This window comes from Antechinus flavipes, chromosome 1, assembly GCF_016432865.1.
Source record: "Antechinus flavipes isolate AdamAnt ecotype Samford, QLD, Australia chromosome 1, AdamAnt_v2, whole genome shotgun sequence".
Classification (NCBI taxonomy): Eukaryota; Metazoa; Chordata; class Mammalia; order Dasyuromorphia; family Dasyuridae; genus Antechinus; species Antechinus flavipes.
Window position 1 is genome coordinate 680,764,764 of NC_067398.1, and position 26,188 is coordinate 680,790,951.

The 26,188-nt window shown below is 43.2% G+C and overlaps 1 protein-coding gene across 2 annotated transcripts; it reads left to right on the forward strand.

Moving 5' to 3' along the window:
• The first annotated feature begins 6,640 nt into the window (after positions 1–6,640).
• LOC127545343 (rho guanine nucleotide exchange factor 18-like) lies at positions 6,641–25,541 on the forward strand. 2 transcript variants are annotated; one of them, XM_051972552.1, is made up of 9 exons: positions 6,641–7,196; positions 8,072–8,279; positions 11,297–11,411; positions 14,655–14,712; positions 16,325–16,369; positions 19,965–20,045; positions 20,412–20,517; positions 21,028–21,181; positions 24,609–25,541. In XM_051972552.1, the coding sequence occupies exons 1-9, from the start codon at positions 6,826–6,828 to the stop codon at positions 24,647–24,649; spliced, it is 1,179 nt and encodes a 392-aa protein (XP_051828512.1). In that variant the 5' UTR covers positions 6,641–6,825; the 3' UTR covers positions 24,650–25,541. The 2 variants fall into 2 exon arrangements, with proteins under 2 accessions (XP_051828512.1, XP_051828511.1); XM_051972551.1 differs by lacking the exon at positions 24,609–25,541 and having other exon boundaries at positions 21,028–21,713.
• The last annotated feature ends 647 nt before the right edge of the window (positions 25,542–26,188 follow it).

Sequence of the window (26,188 nt, forward strand, 5' to 3'; positions counted from 1 at the left end):
TCCCACCTGATACATATAATAAAATAAATCCAGGGGGCAGCTAGGTGGTGCAGTGGATAGAGCACAGCCCTGAAGTCAGGAGGACCTGAGTTCAAATCTGGTCTCACTTAATACTTCCTGGCTGTGTGACCTGTGCAAGTCATTTAACCCCAATTACCTTAGCAACAACAACAACAACAACAAAAAGTAAATTCTTTACTTGCAAGCACTCTCTTCACCCCAGTTCTACACCTCAAATCCCAAGAATATCTGTTAGAATCCTTACAAACTGTTAACTCATTAGAGTTGATAGAGACAAAAATTATCTAATTTAGCACGGTTCAGTATACTTGATCTGATCTTACAAGGAGATGTTATGGGCCAGAACTTGAATCGAGGTACTAAGTGGAACTGATAGAAACAATGCTTGTGTTCACACCTTTAGAGAGCTCACATAAGCAAGAAGCTCCCAGGGCCAAAGGGCACTCTGGGAGATTGAGAGCCAGAAGTCCTCTCTCGGAGGCAAGACAGATTCATTCCAACTTTCACCTTGGTGCTGGCTGGAGACATTCGTTATTGAGCTAGAGGCAAAAGACTAGCAACAAGAGCACTCAGAACCAAAGAAAGCTGAGGCCTCTAAGAAAGCTACCGTGGCCCAAGAAAGGAGAAAACGTTTGGATTTTATCAGCTGGCTGTATTTAAGGTGATTATTACTCTGAACCGAAACTAAGGCTGCCTCCAGAAAACCTCCCCAAGAAACATGCTCCCAGAGAGAACGATCATATATTATACAAAAGAGAAGAGCACCACAAATATCAATCCACCTCATTCTCTCTTCTTTTGTTGTTTAAGAGGTAACCCTATTCCTTGCCAAGGCTGACCCCTCTACATCTTCCCTTGATCTCATCCCTTCCCATCTCCAGCAGCTTGTCTCTTTAATTACTCCCAATTATTCAGCCTCTCCCTATCTACTGATTGTTTCCCTATACCCTAAAACTTGCTTTTAAAAATCATCACATGACCCTACCACCTAAAAAAATTTATTTCCACTTCCTCGCTTCCCACTCACCAACTGGCTAGACTTCTCCATAACATCCCAGAAGCCTTCCTACCCTGAAACATCTCTCCTTCCCTTGCTGCCCTCTCCTCTAATTGCTAAATCCCTTCCCAATCTTCCATTTTGAAGAAGTACCCAGTCCAGCTGTTCTTACTTTTTTGTTCCTCTCTGTAATCTCTGGATTTTACCTAGCTCCACTTGGGTGTCTTCTCCATTTCATCCCTTTTCAGTTCCTTTTTCTGTGTTGTCTTCCTCTCTTAAAAGGTAAGCTGCTTAAGGTTAGGGATTCTCTTTTTTGTTTATATTTATATTCCCAGTGCTTAGCACAGAGCCTGGCCCATAGTGAATATTTCATAAATGTTTGTTGACTTGACACGTTTGTTGAAATTGCTTTTGTTGGCAAATAGTACGTCGGGCAAATATATGTCTCATTTTGCATTTTCAGTCCATCATCTCAGCATTCTTCACCTCATGGTTATCATTATTTTGATCAGAGTTCTAAAGTCTTTCAAGCTTTTCTTTTTCTTTTTCATGTTGTCAGCAAAAGATCTCTTTATTACTAAAGTCAATGGTCTTTTCTTAATCCTCATCCTTCTCAATCTCTCAGTAGGGTTTAACACCACAGACTCCTGCCTCCTAATGGATTCTCTTTCTTACTGAAAAGTAAGACACTTTTTTTTTGGTGACACTTCTCTTTGCCGGTTCTTTTCCTAACTATCTGTCTGGCTACTCCTCTCAATCTCTTTTGAAATAATAGCACCCCAGTATGATAATTGTGGAAATATATATGGAAAATTGCACATGTTTAACATATTGGATTACTTACTATCTAAGGGAGAGGTAAGGAGAAGGGGAGGAGGAAAAAATTTGGAACACAAGGTTTTACAAGGGTGAATGTTGAAAACTATGCGTATATTTTGAAAATAAAAACTAAAAAAAGAAATATAAATAGCACCTACATCACTGTGAGTATACACAAGGTTCTAAACTCTTTTCTCAACTCTCTTTTCACACTTCCTATTAGTGATATCATCTGCCATGGCTACAGATTTTGTCTCTATCCAGATAACTCTGAAATCTACGGATACAGTCTTCACGCATCTTTCTTTGGTCTTTCATATTCAAATGTCATGTCCCATAGGCATTTTAAGTTCAATGTATACCCCAAATCTTGTTGTTCAGTTGTGTTGAACTATCTTTAATCCCAATTGGGCTTATCTTGGCAAAGATACTGGAGGGGTTTGCCATTTCCTTCTCCAGATCATTTTACAGATGAGAGTGAAGTGATCTGCCCAGAATCCCACAACTAATAAGTATCTAAGGCCACATTGGAACTCAGGTATTCCTGATTCTGGGACTGGAACTCTATCACTGGATCACTTAGTTGCCCCCAAATTAGAATTCATTATCTTTCTCCCACAAACTCACTTGTCTCTATTTCTGTCTGTGGTCTGTGATATGAAATAGGGAGACACTTGAGGGAACAGAAAGAAAAAGCTCTTAAAAAAAAAAAAGCTCAATTGAGTAAACATTATTAGAAACAGTGCAAATGAGGCATTCTGGAATACAAAGAAAGAGGAGACATGGGCCCTGCTCTCTAGGAATTGAGGATTTTTTTCTTGGAGAAGGGAAGATAAAGACCCAGGAGAAGCTTGATGTGGAAAAAGGACCAGATAGAGTTCTTGGCTCCAGGGGCATAATCAGGAGAAGGGGTTGGAGGGAGGTAGACTTCATCTAGATTAAAAAGAGAAAAATTAGAACTCTCCAATATCAGAATGGGTTCTCTCTGGAGGTAGTGAGTTCTCCATCACTAAAAGATTTCAGCAGAAATTGAGATTTCTGCTCAGTTATAAAATGGATTAGATACATTCTGCGATCCCATCCAATCCTGTGATTCTGTGGTTCTGAGCTACTAATTGAATAAGAATGGGAGGGAAGACATATCCAAATAATTGCAAAAAAAATCAAGCTGGTGGGAAATAATCAAGAGACATTGTGGGCCGGCAAGGAAGGAAGGCTTCCTGGAGGAGGTGGTACCTGAACTGGTCCTTGAAAGGAAAAAGGTAGGAAGAAATATAGTTTAGGTCTAGGGGACAAGCTGTGTCAATACACAGAGGCAGAAAGAGAAAGCAAAAGGATCATTGATTTAAGAACTGAAAAGAGTCCTTAGACCAGAATTCCCCACCCTCTGTAGCCATCAGATTCTTTCCTATTACTGACAAATTTCTTCTCTCTTTATCGATTCACAGGCTCTGAGTGCAAGGCCTGTGACCTACCCTCAGATGGCAGCCCCCATTCCCTCCCAGGGTCCCTAAAAGCTGACAGCCATGCTCTCTTCTCTGCCATGGCTGGGGAACAGGCAAGTACTGGAGGGCGGAGGCTGAGATGTTGGTGACTCTGGGTCTAAGGGGATAAGGAAAAAGGCACAGGGGTGAGTCTGGAGATAACTAGGATTAGGCAGAGGCTCTGAAAAGCTAGAGCTGGAGGAACCAGGGGCTGACATGGCTGGAAGAGACCTGGAGCGGCTGGGGGCTAACAGGATGGGTGGTGGATGGGGTGGAGGCTTTGGAGGGCCAGGAAAGTGGGAGAAGCAAGGCTGACCTTACTCTGGGCACTGCTCTGGTTACCTGGGCTCTCTCTCTCCAATAGGGCTCACCCATAAGCCTTAGTGCTGACCAGCATTTGGTCTCCTCTGAACCTAGACACTGCCCCAGGACTGATGCAGGTCTTGGGGGCCAGGGCTTCGGGCAGGATGGAACTAGTGAATCAATTCAATTTATCTCAACAAAAGCTTACCAAGCACCACTATGTGCCGAGCGAGCATCTTGCTAGTTGCTGGGTATGCAATACAATACAACAAAAGCTCTTACCCATTGTACTGACAATCACAGTCTCCCAGTGTTGGGGAGGATCTTAGATCGAGTCCAGCTCTCCATTTTGCAAATGAAGGAAACGAACCCCAGAAAAAGACAAGGATGTATTTGGAATCACAGAACAATCAAGAAGTATTTATTCAACTGTTACTCAATCAGTCAAATAACAAAGGATATATTAAGTATTTCCCAAGTCAATAATCATCTCTCAGGCATCTATGTGCCAGACACTGTGCGAAGGACTGGGGATTCTTGCAGCAGGTGGGATTTTAGCTGAGACTTGAAGGAAGCCAGGGGTAGAGATGAGGAGCTAGAGCATTCCAGGCCAAAGAAAATACCCAGATATGGGAGATGGAGTGCAGATACTGTGCTTAGTGTAAGGGCACAAATGTAAGAGAGACCTAGAAGACCTAGATGGGTTTGGGGGCTAACGGGATGGATAGATGGTGAACAGGGAAACAAACAGATTTTCAAGCAAGTCAGTAGGAGATGAGATTGCAATCCAGGTGTTCCGAGTGCCAGTGTGGAACTGCCCTCCATTTTATACCCAGACCTCTTCATTTGGGAAAATTAGAGGCTGAGTGAGGTCAGAGGACTTGAGCTCCAGGGGCTAGGCTGAGCACAGAGTACTGGATTCTGGTTCTGAGCTCGGGGCTCTGGTCTGGCTGGAGATCTGGGCTCCAGGCTCTAGGCTCAGCTCTGTAGTCTATAGCTGATGTAGCCCAGACTGGAGGGTGGGAGGGAACCTGGGTCTGTTTGCTGCCAAAATTCTGCTGGCCTCCAGCGAGGAGTTCACAATGTCCTGACATGTTTATGTTTCCAAGAAAATGAAAACCAGAGGAGTAGAGAGGATTTGGGAAATCAGGAAACTGCTTGAGCCTCTGGTAGTAAAAACAACAGCTTTGCATGGATGCACAGATACCCAGATGCAAACAGACACACAGACCTCACAAACCCACACATGAAGCAACAAGACCACATGCAAGCTCACGTGTGTGCAAGCTATCAACATACCTTACATGTGTGTGAACATACATGTGTCATGGTCATGGATAGATAGATGCCTGTGCATGCAATCATATGTGCATGTCATGCATCTGGTTTAATAGCTCACATTTGTCAGTGTTGTACTATAATCACCTTATTCAAGCCTACATATATGCTATGAATATATGAATGAAGAAAGACACTATGTAATAATGATACAGGACAGTTAAGCATGCAGCGGCTAGAACACCAGGCTTCTGAGAGTCAGGGAGATCTGAGTTCAAATATGACTTCCAGATATTTACTAGCTGTGAGAACTTGGGTAAATCACTTCTTCCTGCTTGCCTCAGTTTCCTCATCTGTTAAATGAGGGGGTTAGACTCAATGTCCTCAAAGTTTCCTTCTAATTCTAAATCTGTGATCCAAAGAACCTGTGGGAGCTACTGATAAAACCAATAATAATTATTGTTACATATTAATAAAAAAAACTCATAATAACTAGCATTTATATAGAATTTGCAGTTTCATGTGCAATTATCTTTTTTATTATACTATGTTATGAATTACTTGTTTTATTTCATAAATTAAAAATGTTTAAAGAATTTTAAGGTATGGACAGAGCTATATATAGATTTTTATCCTAACAAATCTTGAAGGTAGGTGCTATTCTTATCCCCATTTTATAGATGAGGAAAATAGCAAAGGCTATGAGACACTATATAGTTGCCTCATTTGCTCCTTGAAGGGGAAAATAAGATAGAGAATTTTAGTCTGAAGCTTGGCTGCTGGGGGACCCCCGATCTGATATCAAGAGCCTTGGCAAGCAATCTCTGAAAGAAGGAAAGATGATGGCAGTCGTCCCTGCTGTGACTCTTGTACTGAGACTCAGTTTCCTTTTCTGTGAAGTGATGAGGAAGGTCCCTTCCAGCTCAGATGTTTGGCAATTTGAGGATTCTCTGTCAATGTTCTCCTCTCGGATCCCTTGAGTGATTTCATAGCTTTTTCTCCTATATAGACTGAAGAGTCTCCATTGGTCCTGTCTGATTCCTTAGGATCCTACTTTCCCTCCCCAGAATGATCTCTGCTCAGGGAGCTTTTACAGCGACCTGTGACCAGAGACCTCCTCTCTCTGTCAGCTCCCAGGTATTGATGGGGAATCCAGAGCTGCACAGACTTATTGGCCGATGTCTATACCCCGTCCCTGGAGTTGGCAACTGCTGACATAGCCTTGTGTGATACAGGAAGAGCTCTGGATTTGGAGACAGACAATGTCAGTTAAACTCCCAGCTCTGCAGCCTGAGACAATTTCCTTACACTTTCTGAGCTTTGATTCCCTCATTTACTTGTATGCCATGGCATAATCTCCCTGATGCCATAGTGCTCCTCTTCAGGGACAAAGGACAAACCACAATCTCTCTGAGTAGAACTGCCCACTGGAGACACAACTGGACCTGGTCAGTTGAGAAACTCTTTCTTTTCTTCCTTCCCTTCCTCCCTCCTTCCTTCCCTCCTACCTTCGTTCCCTCCTTCCTTCCTTCTTTTCTTCCATCTCTCCTTCTTTCCTTCTTTTCTTCCTTCCCTCTCTCCTTCCTTCCTTTCTTCCTTCCTTCTTTATTTCTTTCCTTCCTACCATCCTTCCTTCCCTCCCTCTTTCCTTTCTTCCGTCCCTCTTTCCTTCCTTCCTTCCTTCCTTCCCTCCCTCTCTCCTTCCTTCCTTCTTTCCTTCTTTTCTTCCCTTCTCTCTTTTTCTCCTTCCCTTCTTCCTTCCTTCTTTTCTTCCTTCCATCTATATAAGATATCATACCCTTAAGTGTGTATGTTCTTTAAAAAGGTTTTTCCCCCCAAACCCTAGAATTCAGTGCTGCTTCCAGACCAGATATGAGGGTCTAGAATGGCCGGGAAGCTTGCCATAGGGACTGAGGGGCCTGGATGGTTTGTAATGGGCTTCTTCTCTTTCTCTCGCAGGAGGCTGGTTCTGGGCTGGAGCTGGAAGATGTCCACAGCAGCACCGAAGACCTCCTCTCAATAGACGCGGCTCTACAGGGGACAGAATACTACAGAGACTTGGGCTATGTTCCACCTATGGAGACGATGTCATGGTTCCCTCCGGCCTCCTGGTCACAGGAGAAGCTGCCAGGGGAACTTGTAGGCCCACAATGCCAGGAACCTGGCTATTTTCTCCAGAGCCCCGATGGCCTCACTGACAGAGCCACTGAGCCCTTCCCCATGCTGGCCCATTCAATGACCACTCGGAGACACAGCTGGGAGAGACCTCTGCCTCCCTTAGATACCAAAAGAAGGTCAGCAATCACCAGAGTGAGGTCAAGCTGGAAGGGAAACCTTCACCTGGACTTTAGACACTGCCACCAGGCAGGAAGGGACTGAGAACACCTTGACCAATAATCCCACTCATTCATTTTTTCTCCTCTGTTTCCTCTCTTCTATTCCCCTATTTCTTCTCTTCTCATTTTTCCTTTCTTCTCTTCTCTCATCTACTACTCTTCCTTTTCTCCTCTCCCCTTTCTTTCTCTTCTCTTCTTCTTTCTTTCCTCACCTTTGCCCCTCCTTTCCCTTTCCCTTCCCTCTTCCCTCCCCTTTTTTTCCATTTCCTTTCCTTTTCTTTCTTCCCCCTTCTCCCTTGCCTTCATCTCCTCATTTTTCTTCTTCTCCATTTCAATACCCCATTATGAGTTAAGGCCTAAGTTGCCTTGAAGAATCTTTTTATTTTACGATGGAGAGAAGTCCAGACTTTTGTATACTACTGGACATGTTTTCTCTCTTATGACTTATTCCTCATTTCCTTAATTGTGCAGTCTCTCCAAATAAAAATCTCAACCCCAAATCCTTATCTAGCTAGGCTCTGGCCATATTTCTGATCCTAAACTTGGTCACATATTCCCATATGGGGTCAAGATGGGAATAACCTGACAGCATGTTCATGGGATAAACTGTGTTCATTTCCAAAAGGGTAGTGAGTCCATGGGCAATCTCCTCCCTTCTTCCCCTACCTCCTCCATTTCTGACAAAGGTCATTCTACTTGTCCTGGCTATGGTTTGTGGGGCCTACCCCAGAAACCAAAATCCCTAGTTGTAGCTCTGAAGGTGATAGCTATGCAGATACCGAGTAGGGAGTGCGTCCATGACCCACCACAACTCACTGCCTTCTCTCCACCAGACTCAGCCTTGACATCTCTGACATGGGTAATGATGAAGGGCAGAGCTTGCCCAGAACATTTGCCAGCCACTCTTTGAATCTGTCTGGAGGGGGCCTGCAGGCCTGGGCAGAGAGGACAGGTCACCGGACAACCTCCAGGAGGAGAGCCTCCCCTGAGCTAACCTACATAGCTGTGGAAGAGGCAAGAAATGATCCAAGGAGACAGCAGGTAAGGAGTCATTTGCTGCAATATGAGTAACAAATTCTAGACAGTCTTTCCTAATTCTGGGTCAGAGACAAGACACAAAGTCAGGCCGTGATGCTTATTTCTTTCATTATTATTAAAGCTTTTTGCTTACAAAACATATGCATGGGTAATTTTTCAGCACTGACCATTGCAAAACCTTCTGCTCCAAATTTTCCCCTCCTTCCTCCCACCCTCCCCCCCCAGATGGCAGGTAGTCCAATACATGTTAAATATGCTAAAATATATGTTAAATCTAATATATGTATAAATATTTATATTTATCTTGCTGCACATGAAAAATCATATCAAGAAGGAAAAAAAACCTGAGAAAAAATAAAATACAAGCAAACAACAACAGAAAGAGTGAGAATGCTATGTTGTCCATACTCAGTTCCCATAGTCCTTTCTCTGATTGTAGATAGTTCTCTTCATCACTGAACAATTGGAACTGGTTTGAATCATGATGCTTATTTCTGTTTGAGGCTAGATTTTGCAATCAGTGGTACCTTGATCTAGCTCAACCCTTTTCAAAAATCTTCAATGTCTCCCTATTGCCTCAAAGATAAAATTAACAAAACCTTCAGCTTATCATTTAAAGCTCTCCACAATATAGTTCCCACTTTCCAGCCTTTTTAAATTTTAATTTAATTTAATTTATTTTGAACTTAAGAAATAAAAGAAATATTTCCATAAAATAGTTAATAGAACCTGGCTAATTTTCTATTACTCTTTTTTCAGAATTTTAGATTCTAACCAAACTGGCTTGCTCCCTATTCCTTAACTGGCATTCCATCTTCCATCTATCTCTATAGACTATCTTCAATGCCCAAAAGTCCATCTTCCTCATCTCTGCCCTATGGAATCACTAGCTGCGTGAGATGCAGAAAATATCTCCATTCTCAGGAAATGGGCCATGGATGATCATTTGATACTAACAACATTTGTTATATTTAATAACAGAAAATAGGTAATGCAGTAGTTAGAGAGCTGAACTTAAGTCAGGAATTCATATCTGGCCTCCCTTACTAGTGACCTGGGCAAGTAACTTAAGCAGTAGGCAGTTGGTGATGTGGATCTGGAGGTCAGGAGAGTGACTGGGGCTGGATATATAAATCTGAGAGCCTTCTACATGGAGAGAACAATGAATCTATGGGAACCAATGAAATCGCCCAAATGAGAGAGCATGAAGAGAGGAGAGGGCAGAGGACAAAGCTTTGAGGAGTACCCACAATTAGGGGATGAGATATGGGTGGAAATCTGGCAAGGAGGGAAATGGAACGATCAGACAAATAGGAAGAAATCCAATAAAGATCCAGGAAGGAGAGAATCAAAATAACCAAGAGAAGTGGATGGGTAGAGTGCAGGGCCATGGAAGGATCAAGAAGAGTGAGAATTAGGAAGAAGTCATCAGATGTAGCAATTAAGAGATCACAGGTAAATTTGGAAAGAGTAGTTTCAGTTGGATTACATCGGGTTTAGAAGAGAGGAAGAGGAAAGGAAGTGGAGGCAGAGCAGAGAGGCAGATTTTAAAACCTTCCTAATAATTAGAGCTGTTAACCCATTCAACATGTAAAGGACTCTTACCATCTGGGGGAAGGGGTGGAGGGAGGGAGGGGAAAAATCGGAACAGAAGCGAGTGCAAGGGATAATGCTGTAAAAAATTACCCTGGCATGCGTTCTATCAATAAAAAGTTATTAAAAAATACTAATAATTAGAGCTGTTTAAAAGTGGTCTGGGATACCTCCAGAGGGATTGGATTTCCTCTTCGTTGGAGGTCTTCAGGCAGAGAAGGGATGGCCATTTGTCAATTAAGTTATAAGAGAGATTATTTAGTTCTAGGTTGGACCAGCTGGCCTCCAACTCCAATTCCAACTGTGAGATTCTATGATTCTCATGGGGGCCAACAGATTGAATTAAGGGCTCTGATATCCCTTTCAGCACTGATTCCTTCATCTTTGTCCCTTTGGATACTTCCTCAGACCTCCCACTTCATTATATTTATTCTCTAGACTGTCAGTGATCAAGGGAATGAACTATGAATCTTTGGGCAAAATAACTGTCCCATGATTCCCTCAACCATTGTCTCCTATAGCAAGCTAGACTAGGAACTGCAAGAGAGTAAGGATGTGACTGATTTAGATTTTACATCTCTCCTAGTCTCACAGTGCATATTCCTGATTTGTGATTTGGCTAGTGATGACTTCCACTGAGGAAATTCCCTCTCCCAGAGTTCCTCTCTTCCCTCACCCCCATTACAGTCTTGGGGAGTTACCAAAGGGTACTGAGGGGTGCAGGCTTGTCCAGGTCACATAGCCAGTATCAGTCACAGACAAGACTTGAATCTAAGGCTGCTGACTCTATTCACTGAACCACATAGTCTCTCTGTATATAAAAGGTACATAATAAATATTTATTAATAAGTGTATATATGTTTATTAATGATTATAATAACTATAATGATCATCACAAATTTTCATAATTAGAAGAGACATTGAAATCAAGCTTTTCTTTCAATACAATTCTATTAAGTGCATATGTTGCAGATTTCTTATGCTGGGAGGCTTGGCCAGGGTACTGGTGTTCAGTTTGGATCTGGAGCTACCCTTTCAGCAGGCTCTGGGTCAGGTTGGATCCTCTTTCCCACAAGATCTCTCCAGGTGGGCACCAGCCGTGGAATATCATTGAGATCTTATGAATCTTTCTTAGACCGTAGCTCCAAAATGAGCCAGAAAAGGGTCTTGGAGAGCACAGGACCCTGCTGAATCAGCTATCCTTCTAGGAGCCTGGGATTTTACTCCAAAGATATCTGTCAGATCCTCCAAGTAGTCTGGCCCAACCAGGAGACTCTGAGCAATCTATTCCCATCTCTGTTGGCCCTCAGTAACTGGAAGTTTGGGCTGGGTGATCTCTAACATTCTCCCTCTCTAAAGGCTTTTTCTGTCCCGAGATTCTTTTTTCAGTCCCTGATTCTTCTCACTGGGATGCCTAATTCCTGCAGGAATTTAACAACTCTTGGAAAAGGCTGAGGTCAAGATCTGTTCCTCAAACTGGTGATATGCTTTCTCCCTCAAGAATCTCTCAGAACCTGCAGGTTTCCATCCCAGCTGCCCAAGGTTCGTTTTGCACGACTGGGGTTGGGGAGGGGGGAGGGGGTCCCTCAGGGGACATTCTCTGCCGCCTGGCCTTAACCCAGGCTTCCTTCCCTTTATCCACCAATCTGCAAATTGTCCATTGTCCATGGGTAAGACCAGAATGGGGAGCCCAAGGGACTTGATGGAGAGTTAACAGTAAGGGCCCAGGTTTGTCCAGCTCCTAGATCACTATTTTAAATTTTTTTTCCTTTTCTTTTTGATTTTATTTCTCCCCAGTTACATACAAAAACAAATTTTAACATTCATTTTTAAAACTTTGAGTTCCAAATTCTCTCCCTTTCTCCCTCCTCATCCTCCCCTCAAGCAATTTGATATAGCTTATACATGTGTAGTCATGCATAAAACATTTCCATATTACTCATATTGTGAAAGAAAACATAGACCAAAAGAGAAAATTAAGTTTAAAAAGTATGCTTCAATTTGCATCCAGACACCCTTAGTTCTTTCTCTGGGTATGGATATCATTTTTCATCCTAAGTCCTTTAGAGTTGTCTTGTATAATTGCATTGCTGAGAATAGCTGTCACTTACAGCTGATTATCTTATAATACTCCTGTTACTTTTTACATAGTTCATTTCACTCTGCCTCAGCTCCTGGAAGTCTTTCCAGGTTTTTCAGAGAGTATATTGCTCATCATTTTTTATAGCACAATAATATTCCATCATAATTCCATGCCACAATTATTCAGCCACTCTCCAATTGATGGTCATCTTCTCAATTTCCAATTCTAGAAAAGTTTCTATAAATATTTTTGTACCTATAGGTGCACTTCCTTTTAAAAAAATCTCTTATGGCATACAGACCTAGTAGTGGTATTGCTACATCAAAGACTATGAATCACCATTAAAAAATGATCTACCATAGAAGAATATAGGAAGATTTAGCCAGCTCTGCCTCAGTGGGACACTCCTCAGTCCTTCCAGGAAACATTTACTTGCGTTAGAAGGAGTGTGTGGAATCTCATTCAGGGGTTCCTGATCAGAATCATGGAGTGTCCAGGGATCAGGTGGAGGGACTACCTGCTTGTTCACAAAGGAAGCAGGGATTGCCTTTTCTACTACAGTTGCTCATCTCCCAGTATCCCAGGGGCATCTTCTACTTCAGTTGTACTGTGTGTGTGGTTGCCTCCAGGCACATTTAATCACCTTTAAATAATAAGTCTGTAATTCTGCTCTCTGTCTTTCCCCCCTTTTCTAGCTTTCTTCATATACTTTTGTTCCTCTTCTTCTCCCTTTCTTTCTCTCTCTCTTTCTCTCCATGTATATCTCTCATTCTGTCTTCTTTTCTATCTGTCCTTTATGTTTGTGTGTGTCCATGTTTATGTGTCTCTGTCTAGTTTCTTTCTCTGTGTATATGACTCTGTGCTTGTTTCTTTGAAGAGTGAGTAGGTGTGTGTGTGTGTGTGTGTGTGTGTGTGTGAGAGAGAGACAGACAGACAGACACACACACATACACACACTTGTAGCACAACACCCCAAGTTTTCCATGGACTGGACTCCATTTTGGAGGCAACTTGAAATTCTCATTCTCTTTGGTTCATTTTGTCCCAGAGCTCCCTATGGAAAATCTTACACTGTACTCTAAAAATAGCTCACCTCTAAGTGTCCATAGATTTGGGTCTCAGGACTTCTACCAATACTCAAAGTAGCAATGGTTATATCAGGAATAACATAGCACTATTTCAATCTCCACCCAAAAAAAAAAAAGTGAAGAAAATCCATAGAGGAATCACAGCAACCCATAAAAAGAACTCCATTCTCTCAGAGTCCCACCTCTCCCTGAAGTCTCAAGTCCTCCAGACTCAGGAATTGTAGTTTGGATTCCCTTGGGGTTACAAGAGGGAAATTCTCTTACATTCAGCATCTGGGAAGCTGATGATGGAGTCAAGAAGACCTATGTAGAATATTTAGTGATGTGACTCTAAGCAAGTCATTTGATCTCTCTCATTCTTAGTTTTCTCATCTATAAAATAGGGATGATAACAGTATTTCTCTACATGGATTTCTGTAAGAATTAAATAAGATAATATTCATGAAATGCTTTTCAAACCTTAAAAGGCGATATAGATATTGGTTATTGTCATTAGTATTTCAAGGAATACTACTTTGATGGAAAATTCCTTTTTTTATAAACCAGCAATAATGAACCAAACCAACTAGTTCATCTTTGATCACAAACCTATATAGTATGTTTTCATGAAACTAAGAGTCTAGGGGGTAGGGCCTGGACCTTTGATTTCATTGGGCTTCAAAAACTCCCAGATGAAGAAATTCTCTCTTCTAATGCAGGAAATGCAATTTATAGACTTAGAAAGTTGTCTGGGGCATTAAGAAATTAAGTATTACATTAAAAGTTACATAGCCCATCAGAGGTGATAGGTAAAGTGTCAAAGTTAAAACTTGAATCCAGGTCCAAGGAAGGCTTGATTTTTAAAAAATATATATATATCTTTATTTCTAGATATTTGTTTTTTCTTGTAATCCTATCTATTACATGCATTTTTAAAAGCATGATTCTGCAAAGGATGGCATAGATTTTACCAGATTGTCCAAGGGGTCCATGACAAAACAGGTAATTGTCCTTTCTGGATAGGAAGGTCACAGGGAAAACGCCTAAACAAAGGTTCTCTGGCCTTATCAGATTGATCAGGGGACTTTCCTATATTCATCCATTGAGGTGCTCTTTGTCTCCCTCCTTAATTCATTTTGGGTCTCTTCCTTTTTCTCTGTCATTCCATCTGGTTCTGACTCTATACATCTTCTCTTCTTTTCCCACATGCCTCTGTTTCTCTGATTTTTTCTCTCTCCTATTTGCTCTCATGTTTCACTTTTTCTCTTGGCTGGGACCCTTCAGATATTACTTATTTTCCCCCATCTCATGACAAGAGTTGCTAAGCAGTCATCCCCTCTCCCAGTATTAGTGCTCCCTCACCTTGTATTTATTTACAAAAGCCTTAGAGTTAGGGCAGCTAAATGATAAAATGGATAGGACTTGAATCAGGAACTCATCTTCAAGATTTCAAATCTGGCTTCAGTGGTAAAATGTATCTACCCCTGCTGAAAGGGTAGAAAGGGGCCAGCAACATTCAGTATTAGCACTATTTTGGAGGGTAGGAAGGAATGAGTAGTTCTGATGAGGTCTTGATCTTGGGACCCTAAATCTTATTTTTGTATATTTGTATTTATTTTTGTGGGGTGCATCTAGGTATTGAACCCCCTACGCTGGAAAGAGCAGAAAAAGATCACGTATCCCCAGATCATGTGTGAGTACCCCTGATTTTACAATAGTCCAAAGACAAGAAAGGAAAAGGAAAGTTGAGCTGTGTGTTCTGCCTGCCAGAATGACAAGATAATTTGGGATGGGGAGAAAGGAGGTGGTGATGTGATAAACCACTTATTGAGCAGTGAGCCTTCATCGCTAATCTTCCATTTTCTAATATGGTCATCTCTCTCATCATGCAGTCAGTCAACAAGCAGCTTTGGTTTGTTTAATCTTCCATAAAGAAAGAACACTGCACTTGATAATCCCTATGACTCTTTCCAACTCTGATATACCATGTACCATGAATATGTCCTTCCCCTTATCACTCCACAGAGGAAGAAGCTTTTTTTTAAACAATCAAATATGGTGCTATACCAAAACCAGGAAGAGCCAAAACAGTGAAAGAAAACTATGAACCAATTTCTCTAATGAATATTGCTGCAAAATGTGGTAGCGTGGGAGGCTCAGGCAGACATCAGGGCAGTACTAATGAAATCTGGTCCCTGGGGCTTTAGACTCCAAGGACATGGGGGAAGAGACCATGAGCACAGATACAAAGACAGGGATCCAGACACATATCCCTCACACATGGTTCTCCAGCTCCCATCTCCATGCCTTTGCACAAATAGTCTCCCATGCCTAGAATGCCCTCCCTATTTTCTTGCAAAGTTCAACTCAAGGACTTTCTTGATGTCTTCATCCCCTCTCCCAGATGTTAGTGCTCCCTCACCTTGTATTTATTTACAAAAACCTTAGAGTTAGGGCAGCTAGGTGATAAAATGGATAGGACTTGAATCAGGAACTCATCTTCAAGAATTCAAATCTGGTTTCAAACACTAACTATGTGACCTTAAGCAAGTCACTTAACCCTGTGGAAACAGGTCACCTGAGACCTGCACAGTACAGCTCAACTCAGTTTCTTTTATCTGCAAAATGAGCTTGGAAAAGGAACTAGCAAACCATTCTAATATCTTTGCAAAAAAAAAAAAAAAAAAAGGATCATGGAGACAACTGAAATGACTCAACAATAACAACCTTGTATTTTGCAGATATTCTTATTCCTCTGATAAAATGTAAGCTCTCTGAGGGCAGGGAGTGTTTCATTTGTTTTTCTTTGTCTCCATCACCAAGTCCAATGTCTAGTACATAATAGGTGCTTAATATGTACTTGATTGATTAATATACACAAACACACAAATTTAGATTGACCCAAGTACATAGATTCACATACCCTAAGTCACAATTATAATTTTTTTAATGTACACATCATTTATTTATCTTAACATTCATTAAAAATTTTTTTGAGTTCCAAATGCTTTCCCTCCTTCCAGTCCCTCTCTTATATCCATTGAATAGGTCAAGCAGAGGCAGCTAGTGACCCACAGGATAACTAGTGCTGAAGTCAGAAGGACCTGAGTTCAAGTCTAGCCTCAGATACTTATTATCTGTGTGACCCCCAAGGCAAGTCAGTTGGCCCTGATTGCCTCAACAAAAAAGGACAAGTAATATGCTATCAATCAGATATGTGAAGTCATGCAAACAAACTGCCACATTAGACATGGGGGCATTATTTGGGATAAATGCTGTCACATTCTATCTCTATCTCCTTCTAGCTTGATTGTCCAGCAAGTCCTTCAGGAGCTCAAGCAGTATCATGGGTGAGTATGTCAGTAATCTTAAATCCCACAGACACTGGGCTAGTGCCCTGCCAGGCTTCTTCAAGGAGAAGATGACCTAGAATTTGGAGGTGATTTGATTGTAGTTGGGACTTGGGACTTTTGGGGTTTTTTTGCTTTCTGAGCTATGGTTAGCAGAATGTAATGGAAAGGATGCTAAGGTTTGTTAGCCAAGAGACTTGAGTGAGGTTAAGTCTCATCTTTGATCACCTACTAATTCACTGTGTATATATATATATATATGTGAGACAGAGAGAGAGAAAGTGTGTGCTTGTGTGTTCATACATGAGTGTATATAAGTACAAATATATATGTGTTTGAGAGAAAGAGATTGTGTGACACTATGTGCATGTGGACATGAGTGTATATATGTGTGAAACAGTATGTGAGTCTGTGTCAGTGTATATATGTGTGAGTGTATGAACTCTTAGGCAGCCCCTTCCCCTCCCTGAGCCTCAGTTTCTCCATCTCTACAATGAAAGGATTGGGCTGGATGATCCTAAGATCTCTCCAGCACAATGTAGGATGGTCCAATTAGAGGAATTGGGTCTTGTTGCTCTGGCCAGACACAGCTCAGCACTGAGTCCCTGAGCCTGCCTCATGCCTGGAGCTGCAGGGATCCAGACCAGGCTGGCCTTCTCACTGCTGGCCACAGCACTCTGTGCTTCTGCTCACGCCTGTCACCCCACCTGGGATCTCCCCCTCGATCTTCTCTCCCTCTTCAGAACTGCTCTCCTGTGCAGTGGAGCTCAGCTTTCCACTCTCCCCTCCTCCACAAAGCCTCCCAGAATGACTCCAGCTCAGCAATTGTCTGCTTAGTACCTACTGATACCACTTATTTAGAATTCACACAGAACCTTGTAATGTTCAGGTTTCTATAGATGTGTCTCTTGTTCCTCAAACTAGCTGTGAAGGTCAGGAGAACAGATTTTAATTTTCCTACAGCCCTGGACCCCCAGGAAGGCACCTAATACATGCCAGTTAATGTTTGTAAATAAGTATCATTGGGTTCTAACCTCAGCTCTGAGCCTAACTCAGTTCCTTCCTCTGGGCCTCAGTTTTCCCATCTGCAAAATGGGAATGATCTCTACAATCCCTTCCAGTTCTAAATTATTATAATCCTATACAAAACAATTAGAGATCATTTGTAATGTACAATCATCAGTTAAGCTCTATGGGGTAGACTCAGAGTTACCAGATTTCAGAGAAGGGAGAGATTGCTCCCTACAGAATGAAGTCAAAGTCACATAGAAAGTCCTGGTAGGAAAGGCAGATTTAGAGACAGAAAGGATCTTTGCCATCATCTGGCCCAACCCCTTCTTTTTACAGTTGAGGAAACTGAGAACCCTGCAGGTGAAGGGCAATAATGAGGATGATACATGTAGTAAGCAACTGACAGAGCTGGAATCTGAACCCAGGATACCAACTCCAGTACTCTTTCAATAACTCTAAAATAGCAAAACTGAAATTCAGTTCTATTCAACAATTTTCCTTTTTGAAAAATATCTTTATTAATATCTTTTGTTTTTCTCTCTCCATAATGTTCCCAGTTATTGCTCCCTCCCACGTATATGCCATATAACAAATAGTGTGAGGGGGTTTTGTTTTGTTTTGTTTTTTTGCTGAGGCAATTGGGGTTAAGTGACTCACCCAGAATCACACAGCTAGGAAATATTTAAATGTCTGCGGTTACATTTGAACTCAGGTCCTTCTGACTTCAGGACTATCCATTGCACTAACTAGCTGCCCCCAAATAGTGTTTTTAAAGAGAAAAAGAAAGAGAAAAAATCAATATAATTGATCAGTGCATCAAGAAAGTCCAAAAATTGTACAACATACAAGCTCTGTGGACCTCTTTCTACTGCTAAAGGGTAGGTAGAAGTATCTTTTCATATTTTCATTTCTGAGTCATGCTTTTTCATTAGGGGATTTTTAAAGATTTTATTTTTTATTTCCCCCCCAATTACATGTAAAAACAATTGTTTAACATTTGTTTTTCAAAAATTTTTGAGTTCCAAATTCTTCCCCTCCCTCCCACATCTAGCCCTAATTGAAAAGCAAGCAACTTGATACAGATTATACATGTATAGTCATGCAAAACATATTTCCATGGTAGTTCATTATGGTTTTGTCACATCCATTTTTAATTTTTAAATTTTCATTTCCATCTCAGTAATTTTTATTAAGTGCTACCTCTATGCCCAAGCTTCACGATAGATACTTGGAATATAGGGATACCTTCTATGCCTTCTATGAGCTTAAGTTCCTTATGGGAGAAAGTCTGGCCCAAGGGAAAGTATACTGGGAACCAAGGAGAGATCCAAAGGACTCTGGGAACATTTGAGAAGAGAAAAAAATTGTCTTTAGCTGGCAGGAATCAGGGAAGGCTTCATGGAGGACATGGTACTCGAGCTGAGCCTTGAAGGAAGAGAAGGTTGGGTGGATGGGGGATTGGAGATGAGGATGGAGTCCACAGCATGCATGGAACACAGCCTGAACAATTGCATGGGGTCTGGAAAAGGCAGGAAAAGATTCAGCCTGCCCAGAAGTCTCATATGGTGGAGAGATTAGAGCTTTCCTGGAATGTAAGCCTAGAGAATTTAGAGCTTATCTAGCCCTAGGATTAAGAAGGAGGAAATAAGAGGAGCTGATGGGTCTGGAAGAATGAGTGGGGTCTTTTTAGGGGAGTATCCCAGATAAAGGATCCTAGCGTACAGAACCATATAGGGGATCTTAAAGGTCACTTGGTCCAACCTGGTCAGTTTTACATCTGAGGAAATCAAGAGCCAGAGAAGTTGAACTACTTCCCTTAAAGTCACATGGGTAGTAGGTATCAAAACTGAAATTTGAACCCAGGAATTCAGGCTACAATTCTGAGTCGCTTTCTCAGTTAGTGGCAGTCCAGATGCTGCATCAAAGGCATGGCAAGGCAAGGCAATAAGCATTTATTAAATGCTTACTGTGTGCCAGATACTGAGCTAAGTGCTGGAGATAGAAATAGAAGCAAAAGGAAAGACCTCAAGGAGCATACATTCTAATGGGAGAAAATACAGGATTGGGAGCTGACAAGGTGGGGAAAGTACCCCTCCATGGAGGCATGGTATAGAAATCCAGAAAATCAGAAGTAGAGCTAGGAGGAGAATAAAGGTTGTCCAGTCTGGGCTCCTTCCCAAGATGGCAGCTCCTGGAAGGAATTCACCCAGGGAAGAAGGGGCAGAGCAGAGAAAGTCCTGGGCATTGAAGGATGTTCCAGGGTGAAAGGCGGCAAAGTGAAAGGGGCATGGTGGTAAAGTCCAAAAGTCAGAAGCCGAGGGGGGAGGGTAAAGAAGGGCCCAGGCAGGGTGTCTCTAAGCGGGAGAGTGGAGGAAGTATCAGAAAGCCCAGACCTGGACAAATTGCTTTATCCACCTGAAGAGAGGTGGGCATCCCGCCTGCTGGCAAAGGCTGCTGAAGATCTCGAAGGAAGTCTGTGTTTGAGCAGACAGGCAGCAGATGCAGAGAAATGCTGACCAGGGCCACACTGCCCAGGCTTTCCTTAAAAGGTGCTGAGATGAGCTATTCTATCTGACCTGCACAGGGCGAAGCAAAGGGCTCACTTAGGGGATGGCCCCAGGGATTCCCAGCAGAACATAACTTGGTTTGAGTTCCTGTCTAATGAGTGAGTATGTGAGGGTGCAGGGGGGAGCACCTGGCTTGGGAAGGACTCCCAGGAAGAGGCCAGTGCTAATGGCTGGAGTTCACAGCTGGCTTTGCAGCATGGGGGGTCTAGGGGAGAATGTTCTTGGGGATGAGCCTGGTATTACAAGAAGTTCCACCCAAGGACAGGGAAGTGGGAGTGAGACACCCACCAGCTCCAGGGAATAGGAATGTACTGTTCTAATGGGCTCCAGTCCCAGAAGTTGGAAGTGGAGGAACTAACCCAGGCAAAGGTCTGAGAGGCAGAACTGACCCAAATCTCCCAGATCTGAGCCTTCTGGGACTTTCTGATGCCCTAACCTGAATTCTGTTGGGGATCCCGCTTCAGGAAGGAAGATGATGGGAAGAATGAAAAAAGTGAAAAGGGAACCAAAGTGAAACGAACGCTGAGCTCCCTGAGAAGTCGAGTGACTGGCTCCTGGCAGAAGGATAAGGTAAGGAGGGGGAAGCCTGATTCCATCAGTCTGGAGCTGGGAATCAGCTGGCGGTGTGCTGGCCTTCCAGGTTCTGATGGGAGCTGGCCAGGTCCTCCCAAACCCTCACCCCAGGCCCCCGAGGCACCCCTATCCTCTCCAGAAAGCACCTCTGTCCTGTATTCTGCTAAGACACAAAGAGCTCTGGATTCAAATCCCGACTGCATTTTTGGGCAAACCACAATCTCTGACTTTGTTTCCTCATCTGTAAAATGACAGGGTAAAATGCAAGCCCCTCCTGATTAGAAATCTATGACACAACATGAAATTACATGGTGTATACATGACTCAGGATGACATAAAAGGGCTCTTTCCACAAACTTGACCCAGGTCTTCCTGACTGCAGACTCAGTGCTCTATCTGCTGCTCCGCGGGCTCCCCTAGTTTTCCTCATCCATACATGGAAGATAGCTCAGCTCTAAAACTGCACTCCTACGACCAGTTCTAAGCTCTTCCTTCCTTCTTTCTCAGGGTAAGAACAAAGAACAACAGAAAGGGATAGAGCCAAGGGAAAAAAGGAAAAGCATAAATGGTGACGAGTTAGTGCCAGGGATTTTGTCCAGCTGCATCAACTGCTCCCTGTGTGACAAGCCCTTGCTCAGGCGGAATGGGCTGCAGTGCTTAAGTGAGTACGGCTGGCTGGCCTTTCCCGACACAGGCTGCTTGCTCGGTGCCTGCCCTTGTCTGGGTCCCCACGTTCATCTCCTTGCCCCCGACTTGGGCAGTCCTCCCACGCTGCTCTGGCCCCTTCCCCTTCTATTTGTCCTCCTAACTTGTTCTCCACCACTCCCCTTTCTGGCTGCTTTTCCCACCTGCCTTCTCCACCTGGGGGCCACCACCTCTACCACGGCCCGGTGCTCCAGCTCACCCTTCTTCCCTACAGTAGCCAAGTCCCCCTTGCTTGTTGGCCTGGGCACATCCTCTTTGTTTTCCCTAAAGGACTGACGTTGTGAGCTTCAGATGTCAGGTACAGGAGCTTAGTGAGAGGCGGCTGCATTCAGAGAGAGCTGTTTGGCTCCCTGATCAGCTCCTCCCTCCCTTAGTGACCTCGGGCTGCTGGGTGGCGCCACAGTGCATAAAGTGCTGGCCTGGAGTCAAGAAGACTTCCCGAGTTCAAATGCAGCCTCAGACACTTGGCAGCTGGGGGACCCTCTCCGAGTCACTTAACCCTGTTGCCTCAGTTTCCCCATCTACAAAATGAGTTGGAGAAGGAAATGGCAAACTGATCCAGTATTTCTGCCAAAAAGATCCTAATTGGGGTCACGGGCACAACTGAAGACCATGTGCAGATCTGTAACACTTTGTCCCTGGGGCAGTTTTTTCATGGGTATAACGTGGGTCTCTGAGGGTCTGAGACCCCTGCCAGCTCTTGATCTGTCATGAATGTGATTAATTATGGAAATTTTGGCTGAGGGGTGGGGAGGAGATGTACTTTGGAGAATTTTCCCTAGTAGGGTAGGAAGCTAAGTACTGTGTGAGCTCCCAAATTCTTAGTTACTAAGTCTCAACCTGACCCTAGCTCCCAGACCAGGGATGATGGGATCTCATAGGCTCAGTCTGATCGATGGAAAGAGAAAGGGAGAACAGACAAGACAACTGCTCGGGTTCCGCCTTATCCATGTCCCTCCCTGGTTGCCCCAGTGGCTGACAGCCGCGGGTCCTGTCTGACATTCCAAACACCCTTCCTGGCTGCTCGGGACGGGGTGTACAGCCCACCGGGGGAAGCCTGGGGCTGAGTTGATTGGATGAGTTGGTTGGGGTTCAAAGTGAAGTTGTTTTCTGGTGCTAATGGAAAACATTGGCAGCTTGGAGGGCCCACGGCAGTTTTTGTTCTACCAGAACACTGGGCTCGCTTGGGCCATACAAACAAATTCTCTTGTCAATTTGATTCAGTGTTTCTGGCTCTGGAGGTTTATGGGAATTGGAGGTGAACTTCTTGGAGGATGGGTGCGTGTGCGCGCGTGTGTGTGTGTGTGCATGTGTGTGCGTGTGTGTGTGTGTGTGTGTGTGTGTGTGTGTGTGTAGGAACAAGGCAATGAGAGAGGTAGAGAAAAGGGGAAATAGATCTGGTCCTAAGGGAGAGATGGAAGGAAGGTCCTACCGTTTTCGGCCTAGACCCATCACTGGAGCCTGAGAGGCCAGACTATATGGTGTTTATCTGCCTTGAGAGGCAGTGTGGTGGACTGGATAGAGCTTTTTAGTTGGAGTTAAACATTTCTGAATGTAAATTCTGTCTCAGTTTAACTCCTTTTTTTTAAAGGCTCACTTTCTACCTATCTCTTTTGAATCCATTCCCCTCCAGCTGCTTCTAGACCCTCCCACCCTGGGCCCTGCCCTAGGTGCTACACTTAAATTAAGTCCTTGACATGAACTAGCGTCTCCTATTTACATAAAGGCATGAGACGAATCCCAGGGCGTGCAGGTGGTGCTATTATCCCGGGCTCTCAGCTGCCGGTGTCACCAAAGAGTGAGCAATAATTCCTTAAACAGGCTTGTTGGAGGAGAGAGCAGCCTCCTGTCTTAGATCAAGCCTAGGCTCTGTCGGTGTGGGCTGGGGCTTTGCAGGCAGACAGATCAAAGGGGCCTGCCCCTGAAAGGCAGCCGCGTGTGGTCGCCAGGGGCTGGTACAGCGAGTTTGGAAAGCTCACATCAGGACTCTGACACTAACTGGGTGACCCCGTAGGTCACTCGGCCACCCTCTGCCTCAGTTTCCTTATCTATAAAATAGGAATAATAATAGCATTTAAGTGCCAGGAGGGTGGGGGGAGGGAGGAAGGAAATAAATATTTATATAGCACCTACTATGAGCCAGACTCCTCTCCTCTCCTTCCTTTTTTTCTTCCTTTCTTCCTCCCCTCCTTTCTTTCCTTTCCTTCCTTTTTCTTTCTTTCTTCTTTCTTTTTTCCCTCTTCTTTCCTTCATTTCTTCCTTTCTCTTTCCCTCCCTCCCTTCCTTTTTTTTATTCCTTCATTCTCCCTTCATTTCTTTCTTCCTACCTCCCTTCCTTTTTTCCTTCCTTCCTTTTTTCTTTCCTTCCTTCATCTTTTTCCTCTCTTTCTTCCTTTTCCCTCTTTCTTTCTTCTCTCCTTTTATTATTGTGAATTGTATCTGATCTGATTTTCGCAACAACCCTGGGAAATAGGTGCTATTATTGCCTCATTTTCCATTTGAAGAAGCTAAAGCTAAAGCCTGACCCAGAATCACATAGCCAGTAAATATCTGAGGTCACATTTGAAGTCAGGCCTTCCAGACTTCAGGCTGCATTCTCTAGCTTATGCTGGAGTCCATTAACTTGTTTTGTTTTAATATTTTGGGAGCTGTATTTCAGTATAATTGGTTTTCTTTGTAATTCTATCTATTTTATTTGATTCATTTAATATATGATACTGAGAAGGGTTATAAGGTACCATAAGGCAGACAGTCACCAGGCTGACTGGCAAAGGGAGAGGCTGCATTTGATGATGTCTAAGGTCACTTCTGGCTCTAATTGATGTTCCCTTGACCTATCAGGTTCCTTCTCACTTTGGGACTACAGTAATCCAAAGAAATAAGAACCTGAATGGATTTAAAAAAAAAAAAAAAACAAAAAAAAACTTGAGATTGGCTTGGCACTTTCTGAAATTCAAAGCTCTGGGTCATCTCTCTGAAAAATCAAGAGGAAGTTTTGACAATTTAACTGGGATGTCAGTGATAAACAAAACAGGAATTCCAGCTAGAATGGGAAATTGTGGGAATGCCTCCAGGAGAGGAGAGGAGAAAACCTACAGAAGGTTTTGGACAGACTCCCAGGAAAGCCACTGGGATTCGTGGATAAGCAGTCCTGAAAAGGGAGCTGTCCTTAAATCTGGCCCAGACTGCCTCCTATTTCTGTGAAGGCAGCCAGCTCTAGGTTTGGCTGTCTCCTCATCCTTCCTCCCTTGTCATCCTCTTTTCATTCTGGGCTTCCTCTGAACTTGGCTCAGCCCCTACCTGCCTCTAGGTGGGCTTTCTTGGCAAGCAGGTGACTGTTTTTTTCCTACTATGAACCAATTTTTTTTTATCTTATTCAGCAGCTGGTGCATTACAAGAGAACCAACCAGTAGTTCCTCTTTAAGACATGGGATGTCACCTTCTCTTGGAAGTCCCTTTTCATGCCCAGTGGCCAGAGAAATATCATGGGGACACAGCTCTAGACTTGGAAAGGACCTCAGAGTTCATTTAGATCAGTGGTTCTCAAACTTTTGTTTTCAGTATCTTTATCCTATTAAAAATGATTGAGGATCTCTCCAAAGAGTTTTTGTTTATCTGGATTATATTTATAGACATTTATCATATTGGAAATAAAAACTATTTTTGAATTTGTAGACCCTCTAAGAGGGTTTCAGAGATCCCCAGGATTCTCTAGACCATAATTTGAGAAGCACTAATTTAGACCAACCCCCTCATTTTATAAATGAGGAGACTGAACCCCAGGAAGGGAACTGAAGGGGACCTCAGAGGCCATCAGACATGGGTCAGTCCTTTACTATTGTCTTGGGAATTTGTCAGTGTTATGGGCCAGAAACAATATTTTCACACACAAAAAAAATTCTGTTGTGTTTTATTTAGCAAAGAATTGCCTGGAGTAGCTGCAAACATGTTTCAACTCCTTGTGTCAATAGGTGGCAGGCACAGCTCTGTGTAAAACTATCCCAGCCTGGTTGTTTTATTATTGTTGCCCAGGATTGGCAAGGGAAGAAGGGAGGGGGAAGGGGAGCAAAAGAAGAAAGGGGACAGAGGGAAGGGAGGAGAGAAAAGGGAGAGGGAAGACAAAGGAGAGGGGGAAAGAAGAGAAGAGGGCAGAGAAGGGAGGGGAAAGGGAGATAGGCAGAGACAGAAGGAGGAGAGAAAGAAGAAAGGAGTGAAACAAGGAGGGAGGGTAGTAAGAGACACAGAGACTGAGACCCAGAGAGAGAAAGATACAAAGATATATATATAGAAAAAAAGAGAGAGAGAGAGAGAGAAAGGAGGGGCGTAAAGAGGGGGAAAAAAGAAGAGAGGGAGAGGGGGAGAGGAAAGAGAGGAAAGAAGGAAAAGGGGGAAGAAAAATGGAGAGACATTCCCTCTCTTAGACATAACTATGGTCCAGGACCTAGTGGGAATGAGATTTCATAAGTCTTCGTTCTGTTTAGTTTCAATTTCATTCAATCAGTTTGAGAACCAGGGCAAAGTCATTTAACCTCCTTATCTGCAAAACAATAAAGCAGGTCTAGATGGCTTCTGAGGTCCCTTCCTGTGCTAAATCTAGACAATGAAGTGGCACAGTGGATTAGATTCAGAAAGTTCTGTGTTTGGTTCCTGTCTCAGAGCCATACTAGCTGGGTGATCCTGGGCAAGGCCTTTAAACTCTGCCTCAGTTTTTCCATCTGTAAAATGGGAATAATGGTAGCACTTCCCTCCCAGAGTTGCTGTGAGATCAAAGGAAATAATATATGCAAAGGATATTTTGTAAATCTTAAAGTGTTACATAGATACTAGCTATTATGGATCTAAGAATATTTCTTAAACATCTACTATCCTGGGGGATACAAAAACAATGATGAAAGAGTCCTTGTCTCCAGAGGGCTTCCCTTCTACTGGAATGTACATATATCCTCAGCCAATCAACAGACAT

What these genes read in the sequence shown, in the direction of transcription:
- LOC127545343 (XM_051972551.1), top strand. Translation starts at nt 6,826, where the DNA reads ATGGTTTGTAATGGGCTTCTTCTCTTTCTCTCGCAGGAGGCTGGTTCT. An exon ending in CCCTTAGATACCAAAAGAAG is followed by an intron (nt 7,197 to 8,071) that starts GTCAGCAATCAC and finishes TCTCTCCACCAG; the next exon opens with ACTCAGCCTTGACATCTCTG. An exon ending in ATGATCCAAGGAGACAGCAG is followed by an intron (nt 8,280 to 11,296) that starts GTAAGGAGTCAT and finishes TAATTCCTGCAG; the next exon opens with GAATTTAACAACTCTTGGAA.